This window comes from Ostrea edulis, chromosome 8 (assembly GCF_947568905.1).
Source record: "Ostrea edulis chromosome 8, xbOstEdul1.1, whole genome shotgun sequence".
NCBI lineage: Eukaryota > Metazoa > Mollusca > Bivalvia > Ostreida > Ostreidae > Ostrea > Ostrea edulis.
This window is the reverse complement of record NC_079171.1, coordinates 23,523,198-23,547,134: the sequence shown is the minus strand read 5'-3', so window position 1 is coordinate 23,547,134 and position 23,937 is coordinate 23,523,198. Positions and strand designations below refer to the sequence as shown.

The following is a 23,937-nucleotide window of genomic DNA, read 5'->3' as shown; positions in this document are numbered from 1 at the left end:
CGCTCAATATTTTGAGAACCCTTAAAACTTAAAATGCCCCCATTGATTTTGAGGCCTCATGGTCAAGGTTCAATCCACTCTAGACACAGGGAGATACTGTCCGTTCAATATATTTTCAAAGAAGCCTTTACTTGACAGACATCAAATTTGGTACACTGGTACATCGTAAAGAGTAGATAAACCTTGGTTTTGAGTTCACATGGTTAAAGGTCAAGGGTCAAACTGGAAACGGGAAGATATTGTCCGCTCAATACATTGAGAACCCTTTGCTTGACATACATCAAACATGGTACATAGGTACATCTTAAAAAGGGGATGGTCCCTATTGATTTTGATGTTACATGGTCAAAGGTCAGGGGTCAATCTACTCTGAACATAGAAAGATACTGTCTGCTCAATATCTTGAGAACCAAGTCCTTGACAGACATCACACTTGACACACTGGTACATCATAAGGATAAAAATGAAGCCTATTGATTCTGTGTTCATAAGGTCAGGGGTCAAACTGGACATAGTAATACATGTATATTGTATATATTGAGAATGATTTGAGACTAAACTTGATACATTGGTACATCATAAGAGTAGATGATCCCTATAAATGTTGAGGTCGCATGGTCAATGGTCAAGGGTTAATACACTCTGAACATAGAAATACATGTCTAATATTGGGTGGTAGACATACTCTATTTTTTGACCTCTCCTCCCCTTCTTTGTTTTGAAGCTAATGGTTATTTATCATCTGAAAGGCATCGGATATATATCCCAAATAAGATAAATTAAGATTTTTTTTCTTTCAAAAGACTTTGTTTTTCTTTGATCACACAACAATGTAAGTTAATATAATTACATGCATAAATTGTACGGATATTTTGGATAGATTTCGGTTCTCTTTTTTAACAATTTCACAACAATTTAATATAGATATTAGTGTATAGTGTATAAATTTTCAAAATGCACATATAAGAATATTTTCCATGGAATAAATATGTATTTTAGCCATAGTAAAGCCTGTGCAAATGTTTTGCTGTTTTCTAAATCATAATTTTCTGAGTAGCATATATCATTGAATGGTTGTAAGAAGCTTTTTAGGGAGGGGTGACTCATTCTATTGTAAGACTCTTACTTTTAACTTATATTGTACATATACCATGGGTCTTTCAAAAAACGTTTATGAATAATATATATAAATATTATATGGTACATTGAAGGTTTGAACGAGATTTCTATTTGTTTAAACGAAACTCATCAGATTCTGTGTTATCGAATGGTGCACAAAATGCGTTAAATTAGGTACAATCCAGAAACAAGAGGAGGGGAATTATCTCCTAGGCCGTTTTTCCCTCCAAGAAAAACCCGGCTTTTTTCTCAAAGGGGAAATTCTATACGACGGGGATCTATGCTACAACACCAGTATCCGTAGTAAGATATCATAAAGAAGAAGCAGTATCTTAGCTAATATCCCGATTGATTGCCAAGGGTAAAAATATAATAGCAGTTTACAATAAACTGTCTGTACAGATCCATGAAGAAACTTTCTTTATTTTTCCTCGACTCCCGGAGCATGGTTTTTCTTTAATAAAAGTAATTAATGAAATGGAATGTAAGATTTATCCATCTTTGTACATATTTTTCTATTAGAGTTATTTGCTCTTGTCTTGGAACTCTTTGGGAGTTATTATTATGCACGTTGCTCCAACGTAACATTGTGATCCCGCCACACGCTAGTATACATTTTTTGGCTACAGTCATCGTCTCCCTGTCCTTGCAAAATGTAAGTTGTTTTCCTACATTTACATATATATTATAGAATGCATAAGTGTAGTTTTCATGGTGTTATTCGTGCCCATGCTTATTTCATCCTGCAAATTGTTACCCTGGCTAGTCTATGTAAGACGCCATATTTTCCCGTGTTTACATTCGAAGTTGTAAATTCTCGAGTGTTTTTCTTTACATTTGCATACAGTGAAATTATACGGCAATACAATAATACTTCATTCTTATTACATTTATTTCTTATTGTTTAAATAACGAATATATAACCTCCTAATTATGAATTGCTATCTAGGACAAAGTGCAGCATTATTTACAATTTTCATTATACCTAGTAGTGTTTATTTTTGTAATTATGATTATTCATTTACTGATATTTTGTTTTCTGGAACTATGAATTGATTTGTTATATATTGTATTCCAGCTCTTTACCATACGCACACATTCACACGTTCTGAATAAATGGACTCGTCTATATAAGATTGTATCTGGTTATACTTACTGGCTTCCAGTAATACTATTCAATTTTCTTCCTTCCCCATCACCATATTTGATGCGACATTAGTATATAAACAGTCATGACAGCTTGACATTCAATTTACAATCAGCATCATATTTAAAAACGACTTGTACATATATGAATTGAACCTTGTCATTAAGATGATGCTCACAAAAACTAAATATATAATTGTAAGACTTACTCTCTAGCATCGATAACCAGCGTAGTTGTATTTTCAGTTGAAGACATAGTAACTCTGAAATAAAGTAAATTATGAATAATGTTAGTGTAATTCTTATCTGGTCTGTTTCAAAGTTTAGGACTTCACTATTTATGGGATGTCACAGAAATGTAGATGAAGTTTTCAAACTGTGCGTAAAGTTACATTCAACAGTAGATGCGCATTAACTGTCGAAAACATTCTATTTACCATACAAGTGATACAAAAACATGGCCATAACTATTAAATGCAGGGAGGTAATTGACTGACAGTTTATAAACATTGTATTGGTGACAAACTGAAGAATATAACGAGGATAGGAAAGGAAAGGATTGTTTTATAGTTTAAAAAATCGAAGAGTGAGATCAACATATATGCATATATAAATTGCACTGTATATATGTACATGCAAAAATGATATATGTACAGTTAAAGATATCGAACATTGATCAATCTCATAAATCCCATAAGCAATACAAAATAGATAGTTGGACAAACACGGACCCCTGGATATACAAGAGGCGGGATATGGTGCCTAGGAGGAGTAAGCATCCCTGTTTCTATTTCACATTTGCTGATTTAATGTTGTCTACATTGACGGCATCTATTCCTTCGTTTTAATTTACGGAATTTACGTGTGATTCTGAAGGACTATCATGAATATTCATTTTAAGATGATATTACATCACGAGTTCCCAATGATATAAACAATGTTGAGTAGGTCCTGGTTTTCAATATGGTATCAATTGGAAGCTTTATTATGGTATGAATGTCTGTATCATTCTAACAAAATGGTTAAAATATAATATTGAGGGAGTCACCAAGATTACAGTTTCCCTAGAACAAGTCTATTTTCTCCAGCTTTGCTAAGGGAAATAGGCTTGCTCTCGGAGAACCGCACTCTTGCCGACTCCCTCAATGATATAATCTAGCTGGAGAAACGAATGGCAGATATGAGACAGCAAAAAAGCATGGAAACTGGGTAAAATAACGAGTACAGTAAAACACGGTTAAAGGAGCCACCAGTGGTAGAAAAAACAGTTTGTTATAACCAAACTTCCTTATATACAATAACATTTTTTCCATGTTCTTCTTACGTGGAACTCGCCGTAAAATGGCTGAAATACTGTCAAAACGGAGTAAAGCCATAATCAATTCATCAATTAATCTTATGTGAATATAAATATCACTTTATAATAAACGTGAATTCGATATAAGAGTATTTTACTGTATTCCAAGCATTCAAGCACATCATTTTATCATAAATGCTATAGCATAACAGGTAGCCTTTATATTGATAGTCGTGCACCGTGATCCATGTAGAGGGTAATGTTATGATAGCATAAAATAATATAACGTTACATAATATAGGTTGATAATTTCCCCCACCTGATGTCCAGCTTCTGAATATTTATGGTCGTTGTATCGAAAAATGAATAACATGAGCTACTTCACTTTCACATTTAACAGAAGCAAAATGGCTGCCGATTAAAATTCAAGTCAGAAGCTCGCAAAATCCAAAGAAGAGTACTCACAAATATGAAAAAGAAATCGGAATTTAAAAATATCTAACGTGCAGCAAGACAATAGGTGAATATTTTCAATGAATATTTAATTTCTAAGGGGTTGTATGGCTTAAGCTTACAGAAACATTATTGTATGGTTTGAAAGGTTGTAAAATGTTCCTTGAAGTTTTCAGACACTTCAACGTCTGGTTTAAAATTCTGTAAAAGGTAAGTTGAAGTCTTAAATAATAATGACGAATTGTACGAAGAAACAACACTTCATCCACCTGATGTTCATATAATAATAGGATCATATTTCAGGGAAAGAAACACTTTGTTTTACAAGTAGGCTAACACAAATCATTAATGTAAACGAATATGCTGTAAAACATTAGTATCCATCAGTATTTTAAAATTATACCATTTTGGTTCACCTGAGCTGAAAGATCAAGTGAGCATTTATGATCACCTTCTGTCTAGCCGTTCATCTGTCCGTCTGTCTGTAAACTTTTCACATTTTCATCTTTTCTAAAACCAATGGGCCAATGTCAAGATCAAAGTTGGTACAAATCATCCATAGATTAAGAGAATTCAAGATTGTTCAATTGAAGGTTAATACCTCCTTCAAATGGGAAAAAGTCACAAAAATGCAAAAATAGGGTGGGGCCATTTAAAATTTATCTACTGGGCCAGAAAAGTTCAAATTTACATGAAAGCTTCCTTACATAGTGCAGATTCACGTTGTTAAAATCATTGCTCCAGGGTTAGGGTGGGCCCACAATAAAAGATTAAAGTTTTACCACTGTTCCTAAACAATTACATGAAGGGTTCTTGATATATAGAGTTCAAAATAAAACTATATAATTAATATTGATAGTTAAAAGGTTTTATGGTATTTGATAATAAAAACAGTCTAAAAGCTAATTTATAGAAATGAGTTTAAATCGGTTTTTATTTTTAAATTCAAGATATGTTGACGTCTTGATGTCATCTGGAAGGTCATTCCATAGTTGTGCTACAGCCCAACTGAGTTCTAATTTTTGGCACCACAAGTCGCGACTTCGATTCTGACTGTAATGCTAGATTTGGCTTGTATTCATTTAAAAGATTTACAATGCATGACGGCGCAGATACGTTGATGGACCAATATGTATTGGTCTAGATTTTGATTGTGTTCATTTGATGAGAAACAGCAAATAATACAGTGAGATGTGTTATTAATGCTAATCAAGGTATTGCGCGTACTTCCGGGATTTAAACTTCTTAAAAAATCAAGGAAAACAATAAATAGTGTACATGTATGTATCATTGTAATTTCCCGGGGGTATTTAGTAAGTAAATGTAAACTTTTCTGGCCCAGTGTTTCTTGAGAAGATTTTAAAAAATCTTCAAATATATTTTTATGTCAAACTTTGATCCCCTATTGTGGTCCCAACCTACCCACATACGGGGGTGGGGTGTTTGGAAACTTGAATATGTACTATGTCTGGAAGCTTTTTCGTAAATGTAAACTTATTTGGCCTTATGATTCTTCAGAACTTGATTTTCCTATATATTTGTATATAAAATGTTCAACCCCTATTGTTTTTCCATCCTACCCTTGGGGCCATGAGTTTTACAATTAACTTGAATTTGCACTATTTACAGAAAGCTTTCACGTAAGTATCAACTGTTTTGTCCCAGTGGTTCTTGGGACGAAGATTTTTAAAGAGTTTTCCTATATACTCACATGCAAGACTTTTATCCTCTATTGTGGCCTCACTTTACCCCCGGTAACTACATGTATGATTTGAACAAATTTGAATCTGTACTATGTCACTAAGCTTTCATTAATGCAAATGTATTTTTTTCTGTATATTCGCAGTGGTTCTTGAGAAGATTATTAAATGACCCCACCCTATATATTTATATGTGAAACGTTGACCTTCTATTGTGACTCTCCATCTTACCCCCTGGAACCATGATTAAAACAAACTTGAATCCGCAGTATACCAGGAAGCTACCAGGTGAATATCCACTCTTGAGAAGGAGACTTTTAAAGATTTCCCCTATATATTCGCATGTAAAACTTTTATCCTACCCCTGGGGGTCAAGCTTTTACAAACTTGAATATCCACTATATCAAACAGCTTACATGTAAATTTCAGCTTTTCTGGTGCAGTGGTTCTTGAGAAGATTATTAAATGATCCCATCCTATTGTTGCATTTTTATGATTATCTCGCTTTTGAAGGAGAAATGTCCCCTCATTAGAACTGATTTGAATACCCTTCACCCAAGAAGGATTTGTATAAAATTCGGTTGAATTTGGCTTATTAGTTCTGGAGAAAATGATTTTCCTTTATATCAGCATGTAAAATTTTGATCCCCTATTGTAGCCCTACCCTTCCCCGCGGGGGCATTATCTGAATCAACTTATACCTACGTTATACCAGGAAATTCTCAGATAAATATGCACTCTTACGTTAAAATGGTTCTTAAGGGGATATGATTGTGACGTTTTTGAAGTCACTGCGCAACTCGAACTAACGTACGTAGGTCATGATTGTCGTGACATATATTGATTATGACTTTGACTAAAGTAATATTTTCGAAATACAAAAGCATAAATCATAACAGTTGGGGCCTTATTTTGATTAAATAATTTTGTATGAATGCCGTTATGACGTGTTTTTAGGAAATATGAGGTAACGACATAAGCGCGTGATTTTTGACGCCATATTTACGTTGTCTACGTTGACAGCAAATAGAGTTTAACAGATGTCGTGGTACCACATGTTATTATATATTTCTAGACCTGTGTATTCTGTTCAAAATAGACTCAAAATAGAAATGAAAGACGGAGTCGCAATACGTCGAACAGAATCTCTGCACAATTTTAAAAGTACATTTAGCCAAATTAAACGACAATAAACTTGGGGCTAAAAAATTCTGCAAAATTTTTATCATGCCAGAGTAATAATAGATATTTTGTATTATATTCCGAGATTTCGTAGATAATAAAAATAATTGGAAAATATATTTACCCGAGGACAAAACAATTTGTCGGCACATAGGTACATGTGGTACCGCTCACGTGTATACCTCTACCGTTACATGTATATACTGTGTCTGCGTCTTGTGAATTATTTAATGCAATTCATTGGTTCATCTATGATACATGTAAGTAGAGATATACAAAGCAGGCTATGTATTATTTAGCACTGATTTCTGGATATGCATGGCGGAATTTAATTACCGATGGATTTACTCATCAGAGAAAATGAAGTCCAAATGAGGTGTGCATGCATGCATTTTTTGCAAAAATAATTAAAATATATGTAAGTTTAATTGCTTATTTGAATCAAAATTATATATTGTTAAATGTTTGGATTTGAAATTAGATCAGTCGGTACGTGTCGAAACACCTAGATGTCATAAAACGGAGAAAATGCGGCATAGGCGAAATCAAACTTCCTTTATCATCCTGTAGCTGCTCTCATCAAATAATGATTGTATACTTAAAACATAACATAGTAAATGTATTTTACCCATCTAATTTTCATTTGCAGATCGGGGGGGGGGGAGGCTTGACTTAAAGGAGTGTTCTTGACTGCCTCTCTTCTACTTTGAAACGGGCATATAAGTTACGCACATTCCATATTCAAATAGACCCAATCCCATTCCCTCCCCAGATTACGTAGAAAGAAAACCAAATATTTGATTATAATTCTTGTAAATATTTTTAAGATAATAAAGTAGGGGATCTAGAGGACATGAAGCACTAACACCCCACCCCACCCCACCCCACCCACCCACATCCCCCTAGAAATCTGATCTCACTTCTGGTAAGTCCAGGGATCCGGTTTGTCCAACTCTTTATTTTGTATTCCTTATAGGAGCTATGAGATTGTTCACTGTTCGTTTTCTTCAATTTTCATTAATAGTTTTATGAAAATGTTTTGTTACACCTGCTCCCTTTTCAAAAAATTCATAGGTTTCATCAGAATATAAATTGAAACTTTAGAATAGTTAGAATCAATAGCAATCAAATAATTTACACATATATCTAAAACAATATTTCCAGTTTAGAGAGGTACATAATGTAGATCTGCGATACGTAATTTCTTTACGTGAGTATCTAGTTGAATCATTAATGATCTAATTAGTATGTGTCCAACATCCGTTGATTCATGTCAATTTTATTGTATTTTTCACAGTTTACACTTTTACTATAATGAATTACATGATCTGATTCAATTACAACTAATGACACAAGACTATCTTAGATTATTAATTACTAATGCGCAATTACGGTATCAATATCAGATGTCAGATTGCTACTTGTTTGAATTATTTTTTTTTCAAAGCAAAATAAGGCTGTGTTCAAAACAATTCGAGCCAAACATTTCATTATTGTGGTTAAAGATTCACTAAAGTGTTTTAGTGAGATCAGAACATTTAGGTTGGTAGGTGAAATTATTTTAATATGCTTTTAAGTGGTTTTATGTTGTTTGGTTTGGTACCTTTATGCATTCTTTATATGAAATTTCAAAAATTCTATATACATTCATACAGAATATGATTTTTTTTTGGGGGGGGGGGGTGTTTATATGAGCAATTTAGACTCAAAATGCAAAATTTTAAAAAAGACAGAGGAAATTCAGACTGTTTTCTTTCCAAATTCAAATCGCTTTCATACCAACTAAAATATTTTCACAAATTAACCACTTTTAAGAACATTAGATTTAAACGTTGTGTTTGATGTTTTAAAAAAAGGGTGTTTTAGAGAAAGGAAAAAAGTCAGTCCGATTTATTTGTAACAATTTTCAATGACCTCAAATGACCTTCGGTTCATCATATCTTTTTATCCAATTCATTGACATGCCAATATTTTTAGTTTGTCCTGTAGCTATGGATGCCATCTTTAAATCATAGTAAAATAATTAAAATCTAATTACATTCAGTAAATGTTTTAGACCATTTTCCTAGAAAACTCTATCCTCAAAAAGATATTTTTTAGAGGCGCTGAGGAAATTCGGACTGAATTTTGGGCAATTTGTTTTTGCGTTACGTGGATAATATTTTCACATCATAGTGTCTGCACATAGACTGTTTGTATGGTGACCATTAAATATGACCATATTACAACCTATTTGTTTGTTGTACATATTTTTGGATTTACTAGTGCTAAATTTTGGCCTTTTGTGTTTTTTCAACATTGTTAGGTTCAGGGGTTGTTTCCATGGAAACGAACTCATTTACATATATAAAAATTGTCATTTTTCAAACAGGAGACACCTCTTTCTATGATAAAATGATTTTCAGAAAAATCTAATTACTTTCATTTCAGCATCATATCCCCTTAATGTACCAATTTTGATGCACCAGATGCGTATTTCGACAAATAATGTCTCTTCAGTGATGCTCAACCGAAATGTTTGAAATCCGAAATAACTATAAAGTTTTAGAGCTAAATATAGCCAAAAACAGCGTGCCAAAAAAGTGGAGCCAAATTCGTCCAAGGATAAGAGCTATGCATGAGGGAGATAATCCTTAAAGAATTTAAAGATTTGCCTAGACATTTGCATGTTAAAAATTGATTCCCTATTGTGGCCCCATCCTAGCCCCGGGGGTCATGATTTTAACAAACTTGAATCTTCACTATGTCTAGAAGCTAACATGTCTCACATTTTCTAGCTCAGTCGTTCTTGAGAATAATTTTAAATACCCCCCCCCCATTCTGCATTTTTGTGAGTATTTCCCATTTGAGGGAGCCATGGTCCTTCAATTGAACACACCCAAGGTTGATTTGTACCAAGTTTGGTTAAAATTGGCCCAGTGGTTCTGGAGAAGACGTCGAAAGTATGAAAAGTTTACAGACAGACGACGGACAACAGGCGATCAGAAAACTCACTTTACCTTTCTGCTCCGGTGAGCTGATAAATGGAGGATCTGAATGAGCCCACACTGATGTACACACGAGTGCTCAGTAGCCCTGCGCTTAGCATGTATGCGTTTCAAGAAGGAGTAAAATGAAATACATGTATTAGATTATTTCATATTTCTTAACTTACCATATCACGATCTTATTTTATGTTATTTCATATATGATATTTCAAAACGGTTTCATAAAGGTACAAAGCAAGTAAGTTCAACATTGACTATATTCGTTTAGGACCAGTAGTCGTACATCCGGATGTAGCAGTAAACAGCTTCAATATTATATAAGGTGTATTATATGAATCATAGCGATTTAACTCTTCAGAGTACATGTATATATGTTCAAAGCCTTTTTAGATTATCTCTTAAGATACTGAATCACGGACTTTGACCTCCCTCTCTAAAGCATACATGTCTTAGGTTGATGTAATGCAACATTTTAGGCGCATACATTTTAATTTCACTGTACGTTTCACAGTTTCTTTCATAGTCTAAGAAAACCATGCCCCCTTTGTACTAAAATGTTTATTACATTAACTATGTCAATTTAAAGTTGAAATCCATTTGGAGACCCACCAGTAAAATTTATTAAATATGCTTTACTGTAAATAATTATTCTTAATAAAAAATCACATTTCTTTTTACACATGTTTTGTGGGCCTTTTTTCGAAAGTGGTGAAAACATTTAAAACCAATGCTTACTTATTATTGAGGTAGGATAAACTACAGAAAAGCATACTAAACTCGCATATTCAGTTTTAATGAAATAAAGATGTCTTGTCTTCTTTTTTTCATGTTCGGTAGAAATTTCTTTTAACAGTCAAATCACTTATTTGAAGGGAACGGGGGTGACACCGATGTGCACATTCATTGCTAGAAGTTGAGTGTAAATTTCCACACATGATTCTAGATTCGGTGAACACGTCAGTCCAAATATCAAGCCGAATCAAATATCCACTGAGATTAGGTTTATTGATTAGATAAAAACTAGATGTTGTCATAATACAAGCAATGCCCACATACAACTGTTCGTCTTCAAATATTCTCTCCGTCTTACTTGTATAAGTATAAAAGAAGTCATGAAGTCACAATAGCTACCATATAGCATAATATCATCATTGTTGACATATATATTCCTGCTGCACATATCAAGATGTATTTATTGCATTCATTATGATGGGCACGTGTCCTGTGGTCATAATTTTTTGTAAATATTGAAATCTTTTAAAATGGTTGAGATCCCAATCTTTAAAGCAGATATAGTGTTGCTGCCCTTGACACTATGCGTTAAGCACCCACCATTTTATCCATCCCCTTCACCCCTCAGGGAGGTGGGGGGAAATCTGAGAACTTGCTGCACATCTACAGGACACCACCAATCATTTCCCACACGATGCATACAATGTTAGAGGAGTTCTGGTAACCATGTTTTTTTCTATTTAACAAATCATCTCGATTCTCAGCCCCCAATTACACCAAGACGTGAAAACGAAATTTACGTAATCTTATGGCGCATCGAAAAGACACCACCAACCATCTTCCAATAGATAATTTGGCTAGTGTGTAAGTTGTAAGAGGAGTTTTGGGAACCAGGTCTTCGTGGAAAACGTCGTTTTTGATACTCATTTGCTCCCAGGCTGAAAATGAAAATACTTAAATATCGTTGCACATCTACAAGACACCATCAATCATCTTCCAAAAGATGAATCGACTATTCTGTAAAGTGTTTGAGGAATTCTGGAAAACTAGGTTTGTTTTGAATAATAACATGTTTTGACCCCCATTTTCCCCAGGGTTAGATGGAAAATGTGGAACTTTTGTTGTATATCTACAAGGATCTATCTATCATATTTCAAAACATTAATTGGTAACTGTTAAAATGAAAGATTAGTTTAAGAAGACAATGTGACAGACAGACGGACGGACAGATGGACCATGGTAACAATAATATACCCGGACTTTCGTTAGAAAATGTGGGTATAATAAGAGGTAATATCGAAGCTTTCATAATTCCTCCATCCGTGTAATTATGAAATAGCCTAAGTATTTGACTTTGCATTGTTCTCATACAATAGGAATATCAATTCTGAGTTTGGGGATGATACATTAATACTCTTAGAAAAATAGCATTGGTCCATATCATTATAAGTGTATTTTTCAACCACTCACATGGAAACGTTGTCTTTCGTTGGACAAGCAATGTCGTTAAGATAACATTTGGAGACTTCATTCAGATTCAGACAAGAAGGATCTGAAATAGGAATAAAACATTAGCATACACGACGATGTGAAAAATGCCCCCAGTCTTTAAATAGTTAATCAAATTCTAAAATATGACAAAGACGAATTATGATCTACGTAAATTATTTTGCCTCGGATTAGACTTGCTCTGTCATCGGAGAAATTTTTTAACAAGATTGACGACTGTTGTTACTTATGCAAGGTGAAAATAACGAACAGTGATCAATCTCATAACTCCTATAAGCAATACAAAATAGATAGTTGGGCAAACACGAACCCCTGTACACACCAGAGGGGGGATCAGGTGCCTAGGAGGAGTAAGCATCCCCTGTCGACCGGTCACACCCGCCGTGAGCCCTATATCCTGATCAGGTAAACGGAGTTATCCGCAGTTAAAATCAGTGTGCCAGGAACGGCTTAACAATCGGTATGAAACACGTCAGACAGCATTTGACCCAATGCGAGGTTGTATTGACGAACTAGATCGTTATAAGGTTTGTCTACAGAAATTTGTTTGATTTTTCAAGTTCGTAGAAGGCGATGGACTGTAACAACCTGAAACATTTTCTGCAGACAGTCAGTAACAAACCTAATAAAATTTTGTTGTTAGTTTTTTTAGAACCAATATGTTTAATTATAAAGAAACACAATTCAAAAGATGTTTCAGACGCCATGTTGTCGTCTAAGTTTTAATTGCTACTTGCCGTCTAAAACAAATAGTTGACAATCATGTGACACTTTTTATCCAAAGACAAAACGTCAATTTATTCCAAATTCTTTACAAGACGAATATCAAACTTTAAACGGAAAGATGGTGTCCAAATTTATCTTTTCGCAAACAATCTTCAATTAGTCTTTAGTACATTATAACATACGTTTTTTATGCTTATTATACAGCATGCCTTGTGTTAAAGTTAACCGAGATATTACCTACATTTGTACACTTCTTTAGAGTGATAGAACTCATCTGGACATCCTGTTGTAAAATGTCTGCATTGTCTGTAACTGACAGCTTTGTTCCGACCATTAGTGTTAGCATACTTGTACACCGGACAATTACCTGGCAATAATGATAGTTTGATATTGGTAAAATACTGTTTAGTTTTTACCTGGCACTTTTTCATCTATTTTCTTATAATCATAACTTACGCCCCTCAAATTTTTTCACTCATATTCAGACGTCATCAACTGATGATGAAGTGACAAAAATCTATAAACATTTGCATAGTACTCATGGCCGTAGTGGTGGTGTTTGTTTAGTAGGTTTAGTAAGCTAAGTTGCTCACCATTTGTCTGTCGTTTGTCTGTCCGCCTGCTTGTACATTTTTGATATTCTAATGTCCTTTAGAACTACTGGGCCAATTTCAATCAAACTTAGATAAAGGGGATTGCAATTTGTACAAATAAAGGGCTGTACTTCCTTTAAAGGGGGTATCATCAAGAAAAGAGAAGAGCCACAAGGCCAGAAAAGTTAACATTTACATGAACGTTTCCTGACATAGAACAAATTAAAGTTTACTCAAATCAAAACAATGATCAAGAGCGCAATAACATATCAATATCTGTACTATAAAACAACTTAGAGACCCGTCCAGCCATATTGAGGCAATACAAGCCGCGCGTAAAACCCCACGAATTGTGTATACCCATATGCTATTTTTCTAGGGCATTTCTTATATAAAACAAGAGAACCTCTGATTTTGAATGTCTCATCTGAATGAATCTCCTTAACAATAAAAGCAAATGCTAACACTCCGGAAGCTAGCCCCCATCCCTGCATATTCCTCAACTTGATAACTAGGCGAGATTATCCTTTGACTTTGAAATAAAATGCTTATTAAAATAAGACTTGGTCGATTTGCTATTGAAAGTGAGTACAACATACGCTTAGTCCTACCAGCGTGGAATTTGACATGTTCCTCCTAAAAGTCATGGCTCTTTACATTTCTAAACTTTCATTAATCTAATAGAGACTATTCTAGTGGTTACATGGCCACAAGAACGTGCAACGGAATGAAGTTATTAAGCTTCTATACGTAAAAAGGTAAAAATCAAGAACAGTGATCAACTTCATAAATCCTATAAAGAAAACGTAATTCAGAATAGGACCAACACGGTTGTTGTCACATTTAGTCGCCTCTGACAACCAGCTAGGAGTACTAATGACCTATTCTAACCTGACTCCCCACAAGAAATATGTGAAAGAAAATGAGTATTGTCACTAGATAAAAGGTAATGGGAGAGTAATATGGGTGTTTCTGTTTTATGTGTATGTCATTTTAAAGTCTCGACTTCCAAATGCAAACCAGTATATTCATCTGTTTTATATTTCATGTCGTCCAAAGATATTGATTGACATTATGTATTGTTAAAATAGGATTTAATTTGCAGGTCTCATTATCACTAATCTATAAAATACATGTCATACTTTAAACTGGTGAGATAAGAATGATTATCCCGTCTTTTTTCATTTTTTGTTTGTTTAAGTCTATCTTACTGACTAACAGGATATTGAATTCCGACGTGACACAACAACACAACAAAATACATGTGTTATCTAACCAAATAATGCACAGAAAAAGGGGAATAGAAAAGGAATTGACCGCAAAAATCAAATAAAGAGTTCATCATATGATCCATTGTTTAAACTATGTAATGAATGATACCAGCATCTACTGGGCCTGAAATTCCACAATATTCCACACTTTCATTCAAATAACTGCTTGGAAGACAATGATAGACATGAGATTGTTGTTGACTGGAACCCCCTTGCAGAGGATGGTGACATTCTAGTTCTTCAGACCGGCGTTCCCATTTTGTGATATCACCTGGCTCTGGGCACTTCGATACCCTATTCACAAACTTTGGAAGTTTTGCATCATTTTGTAGGAACTAAAATAAAGCAAATACTTATTTGATATTACACTTCCAGTAATACTAACTATTTCATACATAATATATAACAATGAAGTACTTTTATATCTTACCATAAAGCTAACGAACATTGCTGATAAAACTGCATATCCACGCACCATTCTTGCTGTTTCAAAGTAGCCAAGTCTATAAAAGTAATCATAAAGGTGTTGTGTAACGGTGTATTCTGTGAAATATTCAAGGACTTATAGTACTGAATTATTTTAGGTTATATCAATTTGTCCACCAATTTCTCTGAATATATTTATATAAATTATATGCAAAGACAGAAGTGAGCTTTTCTGATATGTCGGCTTGTCTGACTATGTATCTTGCTGTCCTTCTCTTTGTCATATATATTTTATTTCTCCATCCTCTGCTTGAGAAGCACAAGGCAACGCTCAACCAAGGTTATTACCATATATTATCCCAATGGCCTACAAAACCTTTACCTTGTCAGTTGAAGGAACGAAGGGGGAGGTCGTGCTTATCGATGCAGTCCTAAGCAGTATAAACAAACACGGCATATCAAATAAAGCGTATGGTACCAAATTCTTCATTATCCTGAGGTTTAACAAGTTGTATCAAATATCGGATAAAAGAAGAAAAAAAACTTAGTTTCTTCAATTTTATAGAAGACACTTTGAAGTCTGCATTTCATCAAATTGAAGGATGGGGAAAGGGGATAAGATATATTTCATATATATTATATATATATATATATATATATATATATATATATGTGTGTGTGTGTGTGTGTGTGTGTGTGTGTGTGTGTGTGTGTGTGTGTGTGTGTGTGTGTATCTATTTCTGTTACGATACGATACACTTGATACTCAGAATTTCCAAAGTAATCTGTAGTTAAAACAAATCAACACACACCTGGAAATAAAAACATGATAAAAATATGTGATGATGCATGTGTAAATATAATGAGACATGTAGTATCGTGGTTATTCTTTAAAGAAAGGGGGCAGCAAGAGAGGAAGTTAACTTCAAAGTTGTCTAAAAATTCTTGACATGCTCTTATCCTTGGACGAATTTGGCTCCACTTTTTTGGCACGCTGTTTTTGGCTATATTTAGCTCCAAAACTTCATAGTTATTTCGGATTTCAAACATTTCGGTTGAGCATCACTGAAGAGACATTATTTGTCGAAATACGCATCTGGTGCATCAAAATTAGTACCGTATAAGTTTTACAACATGCAACACAAACAAGTATAACGAATCCCAAATCTCTAAATCGTTGGAGGGACGGGGTGGGGGTGGGGGTGGGGGCAAGGATTGATCCTTCAATTCAATTCAACGGTTAGATTTTACAATTCCACTACAATTCATTACTATTGTTTAAAAAAGGGGAACCAATCTATAGATGAAACTTTTCTCGTAAATATAACCATATGTACTTTAGTTTGTCCATGTTATAAAAATTCTTGTAGACATAATTGATTCATGTTAGAACAAATGGATTTTAAAATACAAGTTTGATACTTATGGTGTATGAAACATGATGATGATCATGAACTCATGATTATTATATTTATACAAATCATTTCTATTTCTATAAATATATTCACATTCAATGAGATAAGCCAAAACGGAATGTAATTGAAATGCAATTGAGAAGAACAAATGAAAAAATCTTAAATATTCATTACACTCTATTTTTGCCAAATGCACACAAAATCAAAGGATTAGAACATGTAAGAATGTGATCAAACGTTTAATGTCTAGCTTCGATTTTATTTGGGGGGGGATCCTTAGTAAATTCAAAGTGGATTTAATAATTTCTAGTTTCAATACTGTATTTCATTTATTAGAAGGTTTTCCAAAGGTTAATTTGAAACACGATGATTTATCCATAAATTCTGTATGAAATATGTTAAAGTTATGGCAATTTGAAATTTGAATTACTTTCATTCAAGGGGAAAATGGTATAAAAAGTATACAATTTTAATGGGTCATATTATTTGACCTTTCATCAATACATATATGATTGGTTTTTAATCATATATACACTTTTTCCTTATACATTGTACATCAGCAATTACCATCAACAAATATACCACTTTTATTCTATATTGCAAATATCAGATTCAGAACAACAACCCCAGTTGAATGTTATGAATTTCAACTATTTGCTGTTAACTCGCACTCTCTTAATATTCAATAGATTACTGAAGAAAATGTCATTTCTGTTTATCCCAGTGGGGATGAATGGGTTAAATGTGTGATAGAAGATTTCACATGAAATGTACAATTACTCTTCCATTTGAAGAATTTGTTAACAATTAACAATTTGTTAAATTTGTTATTGTTAATATTGTCATTGTTATTAATTAAATTTGTTATTGTTAATAATATAATTTGATATTGTTAACGAGTGATTGTTAAGGGTGGTTTTTGAAGGGAGCATACGGATTTAAATATGAATTGAAATGATACTGCCTAAAATACCTTCACATTGATATTTTGTATCATTTTTAAATAACAGGGAAAAAAGGTATTTTTCCAAAAGGACCAACCTTTTCATTTCGAGAAGATCGTTGTGATCATTGAACAACGCCGTTATATTTAATTCACGATTCATTTCAAATTTCATCCAAACTGCAAAATGGCTGTAAATTATCCCTATTTTAAATGAAATACAGAAAAATAGAATTACAAGAGAGATTGACAAAGTCACAAGCACACACACACACACACACACACACACACACACACACACACACACACACACACACACAGAGAGAGAGAGAGAGAGAGAGAGAGAGAGAGAGAGAGAGAGAGAGAGAGAGAGATCTGCATTACTTTTTATCACGATATTCCGCATACGTGTTTGTTTTCAAATGACTAGTGGGTATGTATACGTGTTGGATTTTTTTTTTAATAATACAATCTGAATTTGACATAGATAATGTGGGGTCAATATCGTCGTGATGTCACGATGGTCTGCTGGAAATACAGAACCGGAACACATGGTTTCTTTTCTTTTCTTTAGTTTAACGCCCACATTTTCAAAGATCATATCTGAATGTTTTAAAGTACGATATAACATGCCATTTTTAAGTGTCGAATTACCGATCGACAAGTTATCTCGTCAACTCGTCAGACCTGAGATATTTGCACTTCATTTAAACTGCATTTGGAGTTGTTCAAGAAATCATGTAAAGTCGTAAAAGCAAAGAAAAATATCAATAAACTTCATTGTCGTTAATTCGCATCCAATGTAAACAAGACATTCAGGACCGGTGTTGTAGCATAGACTCCTCTCCCCCGCGTATAAAGTTCGCCCTGGGAAAACGGGCCCGGGTTACACCCCATCTCCGGAGAGGGGGAGGGGGTCCCAATACATGCATAGTAGTTCCAACAAAAAACAAAGTAAAAAATAGGATAGAGCTTCTCCCTCTTGTTTCTGGATTATACGTATTTTAGAACATCAATCATTCGATATGAACACAAATTACGCGTCATATATACATGTATGTATATTCATTTATGTAAGGAAGAAGTTTCATATTTGCATATATTATGTGTAGACTTTATTCTGAAACATCCATGGCATAATTGGTTTTGAATTCTGTATACACATTTTGCTTATACATTGTACATTAGCGTTTGCCATCAACAAATATAGCATTTTTAAGGGGAACTTTTTTTTAAAAATGTTGTATTACACATATCAGAATCAGGGGAATAACCCCAATTGAATGTTACGAATTTCACCGATTTACTGTTAAATCTTTAAACGATTACTAAAGAAAATGTCATTTCTGCTGATCCCGGTGGAGATGAATGGGTTGTATGTGTGATAGAAGATTTCACATGAAATGTACAATTACTTTTCCATGGAGAAAACATGAGGTCTCCATATGAGCGAAAAATCTTCAAGAGGGACATAAAACAAGATATAATCAATTAATCGATCCAGAAAACATCCTGGAATCAAACTTTAACATCTTTGTTACACAAGTGAATGTTAACGATGGTTTTGGAAGGGAGCATATGGATTTAAATATGAATTGATATGATAGTGCTAAAATACCTTCAATTTAATATGTTGTATCACTTTTACGTAACAGGGAAGGGGATATTTGTCCAGAAGGACCGATCTTTTCATTTCGTGAAGATTGCTGTGATCATTGAAAGAAGTCGTTATATTACATTCACGATTCATTTCAAATTTGACCCAAACTGCCGAATGGCTGTACATTTTCCCTATTTCAAATGAAATACAGAAAAATAGAATTACAAGAGAGAATGGCAGAGTCATGAGCACACACACGCACACACAGAGTGAGAAAGTGAGAGGGGAGGGGGAGACGGAAAGAGAGAAATCTGCATTACATTGCGAAATATGTCTATACCTATGGGTTCAGGGGAATTATATCAGTTGCATGTAAATACTATACTTTTTATCACGATTTTCCGCATACGTGTTTCTTTTCAAATGACTAGTGGGTATATATACGTATTAGCAGTCAGAACATGTTCCTTGCTACCAACGGAGAATCCTAGTTTGTTGGAACCCAATCCTTTTTAATACATCTTACATCTTCTACTTTTCAAACAAAACAAAAAATCTCCGTTTTCATCGTCACTCGAGTGACATTCAAGCAGGAGAACATCCGACCCCGCAGACCTATATGTCATTGTGATAAAGAAATAATGGCACGCATAACATTTTTTGTACATCAAAAGCAGAATGTATAAATTTAACGGTTTGTCTAGAGAAATTTTATTAGTTTTTTTTTTTAAATGATACAATCTGAATTTGACATAAATAATGTGGGGTTAATATCGCCGTGATTGCACGATGGTCTGCTGAAAAATAATGGAACACATGGTTTATTTTATTTTATTTAACGCCCACGTTTTCAATTATCATATCTGAATGTTTTAAAGTACGATGTAACATGCCATTTTTGAGTATCGAATTACCGGTCGACAAGTTATCTCGTCAGCTGATATTTGCACTTTATTTAAACCGTATTTGTAGTTGTTTAAAAATCATGTGAAGTAGTAAAAGCAAAGAAAAATATCAATAAACTTCATTGTCGTTAATTCGCATCCAATTTAAACAAAACATTCAGGTACCGGGGTTGTAGCATAGACTCCTCTCCCCCGCGTATAAAGTTCCCCCTGGGAAAATGGGCCCGGGTTAAACCCCAGCTCCGGAAAGTCTGAGGGGGTCCCAATACATGCATAGTAGTTCCAACAAAAAACAAAGTATAGATAGGATAGAGCTTCTCCCTCTTGTTTCTGGATTATACGTATTTTAGAGCATCAATCATTCGATATGAAAACAAATTACGCGTCATATATACTTGTATGTATATTCATTTATGTAAGGAATAAGTTTCATACTTGCATATATTATGTGTAGACTTTATTCTGAAACATCCATGGCATAATTGGTTTTGAATTCTGTATACACATTTTGCTTTTGATGTTAACTTGCACTCTCTTTATATTCAAACAATTACTAAAGAAAATGTCATTTCTGCTGATCCCGGTGGGGTTGAATGGGTTGTATGTGTGATACAAGATTTCACATAAAATGTACAATTACTCTTCCATGGAGAAAACATGAGGTCTCCATATGAGCGAAAAATTCTGAAGAGGGACATTAAACAAGATATAATCAATCAATCCAGAAAACATCCTGGAATGAAGCTTTAACATCTTTGTTACATTAATGATTGTTAACGATGGTTTTTGAAGGGAGCTAAATGATGAAATGATGACGCTAAAATACCTTCAATTCAATTTTTTGTGTCACTTTTACATAACAGAAAGAGGTATTTGTCCATGTATTTTCATTTCGTGAAGATTGTTGTAGCCGTCATATTTAATTCACGATTCATTTCAAATTTCACCCGAACTGCCGAATGGCTGTACATTTTCCCTATTTCAAATGAAATATAGAAAATAGAATCACAAGAAAATTTGGCAGAGTCACAAGCACAGAGAGAGAGAGAGAGAGAGAGAGAGAGAGAGAGAGAGAGAGAGAGAGAGAGAGAAAGAAAATCTGCATTACATTGCAAAATATTTACATACTAATGCGTTCAAGGGAAGTATATTAATCGGATGTATATCTAATACTTTTTATCATGATTTTACGCATACGCTTTTGCTTTCAAATGACTAGTGGGTATGTATACGAGTTAGTAGTCAAAAGATGCCCCTTGCTACCAACGGAGAATCTTAGTTTGCTGGAGTGCGTTCCATTACATGTTTTAGTTTATAAACTCTGAATTAAAACAATATCTTTTTTTCATCGTCACTCGAGTGACATTCAAGCAGGAGAACATCCGACCCCACTGACCTGTGTGTCATTGTGATAAAGACATAATGGCACGCATAGCATTTTCTGTACATCAAAATCAGAATGTCTATCAAGGCTAGAGATGTATGAGTGTAAGGAACGATAACTCTGGGTAGAGATTGTCCTTGATCTTAGAGAAAATAAATGTTTAAAATATGATGTTGATATTTACCTTAATTCTAATCGCCGATGTTTTATGAGGAATATACCATTTGCCGAAATATACATGTAGCTCCGTACAGATATAATTGCAAGCAAATACCTTGAGGGTAAATCAAAATCGATATGTCCTAGAAATTAACCTGTCTACGGGATGAGATTAAAATTCCGATATAAAGACTCTAAATTCAAGTAGTTAGGAGAGGGAACGTTAAATATTTATAATTTCTGTAGTCTGACATCGGTTACGTGATTTTTTTTTCTCAGCGAATTAATCTTTTGATGTACATTCAATCAAAGTGATATTTTTAAAAAGACAAACCTTTTGTTCTCATGTCAACATGAATATAGTCTAAAATGTTAAAAGATTCACCATTCATCATATTTAGTTTAATTGAGTGTTGTGGAAGTGTATTGATTAAATGTATTCTTTTCATTATTATTTGGGTTTTTTTTCTTTAATATAGAACGTTCGATTTTCGCTGCAACTTACAAAAACGAAAGAAAAACTAGATATTATATATTTTTGTTTAACGATTCTACCATGTAATTTTTTTAACATACCTGTAAGAACATCCACCTTCAAGCAGAACATTGAAAGTAATACACGTTATACATCATAGAAAGACACATAAACCCCTAGTGTACGTACGGAAGCCCTGAAGTGAACTCATTGGGAGAAGAGCCATGAATTTTCCAAAACGTCACCGCCTATAGACGTAAATGGTGAAGGTCAGAAATGAAGTAGAAAATCTTCGCTAACATTTTTTTCTTCTTTCCTTTATGTACCGTATGGCGGGTTCTTTCAACGGGTGATATATTTGGCTCAAGTTATCTTAGCGGTTAGATAGCTTTCCGCCAAAATTTCTCTCGCCAAATATGCATATATTGCGACTTCAGTGTTTGCAAAAGAGATAACTTTTCCTTGTCCGCCAAAATTTATTACGGTAAATTTATTAGCATAATTATACTATTCACCAGGAAATCGCCCGATTTTAAACCCGCAGAAAACTCCCGCTATACAATGTGTGATGTGTGTAATGGGGGTTATTTAGATATCATAGTACAATTCGCAACATAAAGAAAGAAATTTATAGATTATCCAATAGTAAAAAGAAATGGAGTTGACAATAATGTCTGATAAAAATCTGATGAATCGATGTATGATTTAAAAAAACTGGACCCCTTGCGAAAGCTTTCTTGAATCAATACAATTACTTGCAAAATAACTCACTTTACAATTAAAATGAATATATATGATACTAATACCAACGACTCAAAAAACGTCCTGCTATAAATCAAAATACATTTATAGAAGACAGGAGAGTTTAATTAATGACATATATGATTTCCAAAATGAAGTGATAAAATGACATTTCAAGGCTTTCGTACCTGTCGTAATAAACCGAAAGTATAAAAATTGATGGGATTTCCCAATCTCTACTGTACCGGTACAAATTTGGGGATTTCCACCTCAAAATGACAAACATCCTCACTTATTGTTCTTATTCGACCAGTCTCAAACGAACATAAAATATTTACAACCTGATTCAAAATTATAACAACACTTTTTATGGGTACTTGCTCCAAGACTTGCACATTTATTCATGATAAGTACATATATCACGCGATCTGCCTCACTGCCTTCAGGAATAATATTTACAATGACATATACATCTCTCTCTCTCTCTCTCTCTCTCTCTCTCTCTCTCTCTCTATATATATATATATATATATATATATACACACACACACATATATATATATATATAATAATAAAAGTCAAGAAACACAAAACTCGAATAACATTTCACTGTTAGCGCTTTCGGCTTTAGTGCCTCTTCAGACAGTTATAAAAATGTTATTCGAGTTTTTGTGTTTCTTGACTTTTATTATTGGATATATATATATATATATATATATATATATATATATATATATATATATATATACAAAGCACTAAAATGACCAACGACACGAACAACGAGATTGTCAAATTTTAGGGTCCCTTCTTCAGGACAAACGAAAAGAATTACATAATGTGGTTAATATCAACAGAGCATAATAACAAAAACTACATATAAATACATCTAGCACTACAGCTACACTAATCTACAAACGTATTTACAACGCAGACTACATGTTTTTGGTCTTTAGGCTTGCCAATCAAAGTTAAAAGTGGAGCGAATTAGGACATGCCTTATTCGTCCAAAGAGCTGATCCAAAATGTCCGAAAAGAAAAACAATAAACTTAATTAATCTCAAGTGGAACAAGTTAACCCAATTACGTTGACAAATAGTAAAGCTAACTCGTTCCCAGAGAGATTCTATTTTAACCATGCATAATTTATAAAAGATAATAATAAGTAAAAAATACA

The 23,937-nt window shown here is 33.7% G+C and overlaps 1 protein-coding gene across 3 annotated transcripts in view; it reads right to left on the bottom strand.

Moving 5' to 3' along the window:
- Window positions 1-22,225, bottom strand: part of LOC130049477 (uncharacterized) — a 42,869-nt gene extending 20,644 nt beyond the window's left edge. For 2 of the 3 annotated variants that reach the window (XM_056147204.1, XM_056147205.1), the window contains exons 1-6: window positions 22,124-22,208; window positions 15,146-15,218; window positions 14,825-15,050; window positions 13,093-13,218; window positions 12,087-12,168; window positions 2,475-2,528 (exon numbers count right to left, since the gene is read on the bottom strand). In XM_056147204.1, coding sequence (XP_056003179.1) covers window positions 2,475-2,528; window positions 12,087-12,168; window positions 13,093-13,218; window positions 14,825-15,050; window positions 15,146-15,193 — 536 coding nt within the window. In that variant the 5' untranslated portion in view covers window positions 15,194-15,218; window positions 22,124-22,208. Of the gene's footprint in view, window positions 1-2,474; window positions 2,529-11,416; window positions 11,555-12,086; window positions 12,169-13,092; window positions 13,219-14,824; window positions 15,051-15,145; window positions 15,219-22,123 lie in introns of all 3 variants that reach the window. The other variant, XM_056147203.1, reaches the window with a different exon arrangement.
- Between the last annotated feature and the right edge of the window lie 1,712 nt (window positions 22,226-23,937).